Source organism: Alexandromys fortis, unplaced genomic scaffold (genome assembly GCF_014885135.2).
Source record: "Alexandromys fortis isolate MF-2015 unplaced genomic scaffold, M_Fortis_MF-2015_v1.1 scaffold_198, whole genome shotgun sequence".
NCBI classification, from domain to species: Eukaryota; Metazoa; Chordata; class Mammalia; order Rodentia; family Cricetidae; genus Alexandromys; species Alexandromys fortis.
The window spans coordinates 278,381-286,276 of record NW_026068111.1 but is presented as its reverse complement, the minus strand read 5'-3'; the positions used below and the strand labels follow the sequence as shown (position 1 = coordinate 286,276).

Here is a 7,896-nt window from a genome sequence, read left to right as displayed (position 1 = left end):
TGATCAAATTGGACTCTCTGAATGTGGCTGACAATGAGGGCAGACTGAGAAGCCAATGATAATGACACTGGGTTTTGATTCTACTGCATGTACTGGCTTTTTGGGAGCCTGGTCTGCTTGAATGCACACCTTCCTAGACCTGGATGGAGGGGAGAGGGCCTTGGACTTCCCACAGGGCAAGGCACCCTGGAGAGGGAGGGGGAGGGGGGAGGAAAATGGAAGGATGGGCAGAGGTGGAAATTTTTAATAAATAAAAAAACTTGCTTCATAAAAAGTCTGTCAGTTATTCTAGCCATTTATGAATATGAATATGATATGAATATCCCAACATTTCGGAGGAACTTTGGATGACTGTCCAGGCAGCCAGCTGTTTCTGTCATTTCTCACTATTTTCAGAAGTTGCTTGCTCACACTTCCTGCTTACTCAGTTAATATTATTTCCTTCTTGGGTCTCTGAGGGAGTTGAATACTAGATAGTTATATTTATAGTTTTCCTTGTTTACCAGATGGAGAAAGCAAGTTATGAAAGTATATATTGCATATAGTTATTGTATTTATTATAAATAGTTTTTCTTATATTATGTATAGCCTTATCTTTTATTTTAGAAAAATTGAAAATATAGTGATATTTTATTTATGTTTTAATAAGTAAAGTTTGCCTGAAGATCAGAGGGTTAGACTAAGCCACTAGAGGCCAGGCAGTGGTGTCACACACCTTTAATCCCAGGATTTAAGAGACAGAGGCAGATGGAGCTCTGTGAGTTCAAGCCACCCTGGGATACACAAGATCAATATAGAAACAGATCCAGGTGGTGGTGTTTCACAGCTTTAATCCCAGTATTTGGGAGTCACACATCTTTAATCCCAGCACTAAAGGGGAACATAAAATGGGAGGAGATAGAGGCTCAGGGCTCAGTCTGCAGTCGCCTAGCCTTGGTAGAAGTGAGACTTTTCTAGTGGCTTGGCTGTTCTGTTTTACTGAACTTCAGCTGTCTCTGGATTTTTATTATTTGTGCTACTAAGGTCCTGCTGCAGAAATGAAACACCGATGAGTAAAACTGTAAAGATGGTAGAGCATTTGCCTAGCATGCGGAAAGTCTTGTGTGTTACCTCCAGCAGGCCATCCCCCATCCCTCAAAACCCCATAAACTAATGATGTATTATTTTCCATTTAACATTGGCAAAGATTAAATGTGTCCGCTGTTGGCAAAGGTACAGAGAAATCCTAGCTGTAACACAAACTGGTAATAAAAATTAAAGTAATGGAAGTGTTCATCCTTTCAGGATACAGTTTGCCAACTTTTATCACAAATTAGAACATGAGTTCTTTCAACTCTATTTCTAGAAACATTTCCTAAAGAATTATATATATCTAAGAATGTTCTTACAACATTGCATAAAACCAGAAACAGGCTTTAGTATAGTGGTACATATCTTTAATTCTAGCACTGGAAAAGCAAAGGCAGGTGGATCTCTTGGAGGCTGACCTGGTATACAAAGACAGTTCCGGACCAGCTAGAGCTATAGAGACCCCGTCTCAAAGGCAAACAACAAAAAGATAGGGACTGGAGAGGTGGATCAGTGGTTAGAGCCCTAGGTGCACGGTTCCATTCCCCCGGGCCCAGGCCCAGACTGGGTGACCAGGAAAAAGGAAGAAGGCCACGCTTCACGGCCATTTCCTTTCTGCAAGTCCTAGCCATCAGGATATGACTGGCTCTGCTCTTCACTGCACTCGCTCTACCGTAGGCACCTCAGGAGCCTCAGATTCCAGTGCTTATGTCTTGAGGCAGTTCCAACCACCTGTGGAGAGAGCCTTGTGAGCATCACCTGGCCTCTAGCTGGCCCCTTTCCAGCCAGGTGATGACTGACTAGACACAGTCAGGTGAGCTTTGACTGATATCAGCACTGATCCTGGGCAGGATCACCTCTGCCTAGGAGAAAACCCCCAGTTAAGTTGTACAAAGACCCAAGCCAGCTTTCCTGTTGGTCCATCCTACTTGCCTGATTGCTCAAGTCAGAAACCTAGGAGCCAGCCTCTTATATAATCTGTACAGACACCCACACTGACTCCAGCTGCATGGAGTACATGAATATCCAGATTGTGCTGAGTTTTCTTCATATCTGAGGCTACTACCCAAGGTAATACTTTTTTAAAGACTTATTTTTATTTATGAAAATTTTGAAAAGATTTATGTATAGAAGTATTTTGCCTATATGGCTGTGCACCGTGTGCATGCAGTGCTCACTGAGACCAGAAGAAGGCATCAGATCCCCTGCGACAGGATTTACCAGGACATGAGTACTGGGGATCTAACAGAGGTCCTCCAGAGGGGCAGCCAATGCTCTTAACTGCTCAGCCATCTCAACAGTCCACCTTACATTTTCTGAGTATTCTTCCTGCAAGTATGTGCACCTCATGTATACCTGATGCCCTGCGGGATCAGAAGAGGGCATTAGATCCCTGGTATGGGCGTTACAGATGGTTGTGAGTTACCACATGGGTTCTGAAAACAAACCTGGGTTCTCTGCAACAGCAGCAAGTCTTCTTTTTTTCCTTGCATTTCTTAAATTGTTTTTAATGAACTATAGGTTTTTCTACATTCTCCTCTCTTTCTCCCCTCTCCCCCTTTACTTTCTCCCATGACCCCCATGCTCCCAATTTACTCAGGAGATCTTGTCTTTTTCACCTTCCTATGTATATCCATGTATGTCTCTCTTTGTTGTCTAGTTTCTCTGGGTAATCTGTAGGCTGGCTTTTCTTTGTATTATGTCTAAAAGCCACTTATGAGTGAGTACATAGTATATTTGTCTTTCTGGGTCTGGGTTACCTCACTCAATATTGTTTTTTCTAGATCCACCTATTTGCATGCAAATTTCAAGATGTCATTATGTGTAATGCTCCATTGTGTAAATGTACCAAGTTTTCCTTGTTCATTCTTCAGTTCTGGGGCATTTAGGTTGTTTCCACGTTCTGGCTATTACAAATAATGCTGCTATGAACATAGTTGAGCACGTGTCCTTGTGGTATGATTGCAAATCCTTTGGATGTGTATCCAATAGCAGTATTTTTTTAAAGATTGTTTTATTATTTATTTATTTATTTATTTATTTATTTATTTATTATGTATACAACATTCTGCCTCCATGCCAGAAGATGGCACCAGATCTCATTACAGGTAGCTGTGAGCCACCATGTGGTTGCTGGGAATTGAACTCAGGACCTCTAGAAGAGCAGCCTTAACCACTGAGCCATCTCTCCAGCCCTCCCCCCCCCAACAGCAGTATTGCTGGGTCTTGAGGTAGACTGTTTCCTAATTTTCTGAGAAATCACCATACTGATTTCCAAAGCGGCTGTACAAGTTTGCATTCCCACCAGAAATGCAGGAGTGTTCCCCTTACCCCACACCCTCTCCAGCATAAGCTGTCATCAGTGTTTTTTATCTTAGCCATTCTGACAGGTGTAAGATGGAATCTCAAAGTTGTCTTGAGAAGCTTCTGTAAAGTAAAGGACACGGTCAACAAGACAAAACGGCAGCCTAAAGATTGGTAAAAGGTCTTCACTAACCCTACATCAGACAGAGGACTGATCTCCAAAACATGCAAAGAACTCAAGAACCTTGTCATCAAAAGAACAAATAATCCAATAAAAGAAAAAATGGGATAGAGAACTTTCAACAGACAATCTCAAAGGGCTGAAAATCTCTTAAGGAAATGCTCAGCATCCTCAGCCATCAGAGAAATGCAAGCGCTTTAACTGCTGAGCTATCTCTGCAGCCTTAAAGTAGGATATCTTTACTTTAAACAAATGTTGAGTCTTCCTTGAGATTCCCAGATGTCTGGGGGAAATGAATGAGACCCAAACAAAGGTTAATTGCTATTTAAAATTAAGATAACTCTCCATGAGAGGAATATTATTTCTATGCATGCAGCCTTTAATTTACAGCAAGTGTTGTGTGCTGGAATTCCTGAGAGGCTTCCTCTAGGTCTGGGATGGGGGATCCCTTTTCCTTTCCCCATAATTTTCCCCGTATTCTGTTCTACTTCACTACAACTCTTTTCCTTGCTGTATGTTTGTTAAAGACAGTATTGTGTCTCTGGATGCAGCCCAGGCAAGAGTTGGATTTGCCATGCTCCTGCTGCAACCTCCTCAGTGTTGGGACTGTAGACATGCTCCATGCAAACCTAAGACTCCAGCCCTCAGCAGTGGGCACCTTATACCTATGAGAAGGGCTACAACGTGATGTTCTTAGGGCAGTTCTTGCTTCATGCTATAGAAATTGTTAGGTTTCAAATCCAGATAAATGGCCAGAGTACCTGTTTAACAGACCAAAGTAGACCTGGCTGCCAGGTTCTTCCTGTATCCCTCTATCTCTACAGGGCCCTTGTGGCTGACATACTGCCCTCTACCCTGAACTTTGCAGCCCAGGAGGCCGGGTTGCTCTTCCTTATATAATCCAACCATTTTGGTTACCTGTTCTTCCTGCGCCTTTGGGGCTCATGACTGACTGCGACACCTGGCTCCCCTCCTCGCCTCCTCACATGGCTCAGGGTCATGACCAGATGTGTGTCTGCCTCTGACTATGTTCTCCCTTTTATCTACAATAAACCTCCTCCTCCACCACACCTACCAGCAGCCAACTCTCCTTTCCTCTTTCTTTTTCTCATCCAGCAATCAGGCAGCAGCTGAATACCGTTCCCTGAAGGGACATACACCTCACAGCCTTGACATTTTACCCACATAGCTTTAAGAAAGGGGAGAAAGAAAAACCCTAATAAGAGAGCATTCCGAGCAGCATGTTCTTGGTATTAACAGTTGATATCCAAAGAAGAAAAAGATCTGAGACGATCACAAAGAAAGGTAGGGTGGATGAAGCAATTTTTGTTAGAATTAGATGACAGCCGTCTTTTCATAGGCACTGATCCCAGAGGGCCATCCGTTACTAAAAATCTGGGTACAGTAGCGCCTACTTTTAATCTCAGCACCCAGAAGGCAGAGGCAGAGATCTAGGGCAGTCACAGTTACAAAGGGAGACCGTCTCTCAAAGAGGAAAAAAAGACGGACAAGCAATTTAGAGATAAGATTAACATCCAGGGCTCAACATCAGAGGATCCTGTTAAGGAGAATAGCAAAGCCTGAGGACATGGAAAATTTTAAGAAACTTTGCTTGATCCGGAGCTGGTTAAGGCACTGGGTTCAAGAAACTTTTTAGCATCAAGAGTTAGCTGGAAACAAAAACCTTTGCAAAAATGCAAACCAACTGTCCCTAGCAGCTAGCCCCCTGTGGATACCCAGCTTTGTGGTCTAGACAGGAGCAGAAAATAACTGCTTGGGGGGGAGGGCGGGGGCATGCACAGAAGCAGAAGTAGCCGCTTAAAGGAGGAAGAGGACTACAGAAACAGTCCATACCCTGTCCTCAGCAAAACTAACCCCATGGACCCTAAGTAAACCTGGCTTGCGGTTTTTGCCTATATATGTCAACCCCAAATGAGGAGTGGGAGCCCTCCCGACTGCGCTGCACCTTGAGTGATGGCTTTGAAGCTCCCAGCTAGCTGGGTGGAATTTTGTGCACTGAATAAACCTTGCGTCTGCATTCTGGACGTGACTGGATCCCGGTGGTGGTCTCTCTGGGGGTCTCAGCTTGGGCACAACAAGCCCAGAGCACAAACAACGGGACGGGGGAAATGGGTGAGGGTGGGCTGGGGGTGGGAGGGCGTGTCTTTGGAGCCGCAAATATACCTACAGGTTCTGCCACTAAACGTCTAACGCACACACAGTAGACACTGAGGCGGTATAGCTGGCAAAGCCACCCGAGACCAGGTGACCATTCCTCGGTACAGCAGGGCCTCCGAGGACTGAAACTAGCCAAGCTTAAGAACTGTCAGCGAACTTTGCACGCCAACAAGCCTCCGAGCGGAAGTGCGCCTCTTCCTTCCGGTCTGCGCCGCACGAGACGGGGCGGGGCAACGCGGGAGGCGGGGGCGGGGTCTTGAGTTGACGAACAGCTCCCGGAACCAATTAATGCAGCCGCAGCGGCCCGGCCTCCCCGGCGCGCCCCTTCTAGGGGCTGTTGACGCCCCCCAGGCCCAGCCTTGCACCGCGCCTCACAGAGTCGCCGGCCGCTAGATCCTCCGGGTCCTCACCTCGCTCTCTCCCGCGGTGCGGGCGCGTCCCCAAGGCCCGGGTGTCCGGCGTGCTTCCTTGCTCATCCCAAGCTTCCCGCGAGGACTGCTGAGGCCGCAGGTCTGTGGCTGCGGGGTCGGGCCGCCAGGGCACTGGCCGAGCCGCGTCCACTGGACACGTGGGCGGGGCGTGGGAGGGAGTACGGCTGAGCGGGAGCGAGTGCCCAGACGTTTTTGGGGTTGCCCGGCACCTGGCCCGCTCGTGGGCTCGCCAGGTGCGCAGGGGAGTGGCTCCAGGTGTACGGTGGCGGCGTGCATCCCGATCGGCAGTCGTGCTATTGCCTGCGGGTCCCTTAGCTGAAGTCTGGCCGGGGCTCCGCGTCCCGCTGGCCAGAACAACTTTTTGTTTCCTGGTTCGTGGGGGTTGTTGCAATCCAGACGCGTGTCATAATTAGCACCTGGCGTGTTTGTTAACTTTCTGTCTTAACAGGCTCTGTGGACGCACGATGGGCCCTCTATAGCCCCTTGTCCCGCCTAGGGCTAGCAGGACATGAATCACCAAGGGGGAGGGGATCCTAGCTGTGACTGCAAGACTTTGAAAAGATACCTTTTTTTTTTTTTAACTCCCTCACTTTCTTCGTTTCTTGTGCTTTGAGGCACAGCATTTAAGTCTGTGTTCCTTCTCATTATTTTTGAATGAGCGAACCTTCACAAAAGCGCTGTGTCTTGTTGGCTTGCTCTGTTGCATTGAGCAAACCGTTAGGTAAACATAGACTTTGGTACCTTGAGTGCAGGTTGGATTAGCTGCCCAAACAATCGCGTCTCGCTACTCCTCGGGGCTTTAATAGATAATTAGTAAAACGCTATTCATTATTCAGAGGAACGAGGCAAGATGTTCTGGGGGGCGGGAGGGACTGGTGCCAGCTTACTCACCGCCACGACACCCCCGCCTCCCCCCCTCAGCTTCCAAACTAGGTAACTGTTCCCACAGCTACACCCACTGTTGCTCCCCAGGGAGAGCAGCCACCCTGTTTCGCACAGCCCCGCCGTCTTTGACACTAAGACATCTAGCTTAGCCGCGGGTGTTTCAAAGAACACAGGTGCTAAAATTCAGGTATCAGCAACAATGTTTCAGTTCTTCAAAATCTGGCTGTCACAAGTTTACTAGGAATCCCTTCCCCGTGGCCAGTTCTGTGGAAGCATCAAACCCACTTCTTTTCTCTAGGAACTGAGAAAACAATGTAAAACTGTGTCACGCAACATATCACATAGTTAGTGTTAGGGTTCAGGGGAGGAAAATGTCACAAGACTTGGAGCCTCCAAGATGGCTTCCTGGAAGAAGGGCTGGGCTTCTTCATGTGTCTCACCTGTGTCCCTGATTCTCGGAGTACCTGGAGAACCCGTGCTTTAGAAATATGGTTGAGTTCAATATTTGCGTTGCGTCTTTAAAGGCTGCTCAAGATTTTTATGGGAGGGTCAGACTTTAAGAGCATAAGGGTGTATTGGGGTAAAGAAGGTGTTGACATGTCCGTGGGGGCATTTATCTGGGTGTTGTTTGTAGGAGTGGTTGGAAGAACAATGCACATGAATCTTTGACATCATGATGTACATCCGGCAAAGAAGAGAGACGAAAACCGTAGAAGTTTCCGAGGGTTGTCCTTCACCGAAAGAAAATGTGAAGCTGGAAAAGAAATTGCCATCTGGTAGGTGATCTGAGCTAAGGCGGCATTTGGATTACTTTCTGCGTATTAGCATATGTCACTATCTAATAGGGTA

At 46.8% G+C, this 7,896-nt stretch overlaps 1 protein-coding gene across 1 annotated transcript in view; it reads left to right on the top strand.

Moving 5' to 3' along the window:
- The first annotated feature begins 6,095 nt into the window (after positions 1-6,095).
- The window catches only part of Dpy19l3 (dpy-19 like C-mannosyltransferase 3), a 68,427-nt gene continuing 66,626 nt past the window's right edge, over positions 6,096-7,896 (top strand). The window contains exons 1-2 of the mRNA XM_050124497.1: positions 6,096-6,241; positions 7,682-7,823. Coding sequence (XP_049980454.1) covers positions 7,721-7,823 — 103 coding nt within the window. The 5' untranslated portion in view covers positions 6,096-6,241; positions 7,682-7,720. The remainder of the gene's footprint in view (positions 6,242-7,681; positions 7,824-7,896) is intronic.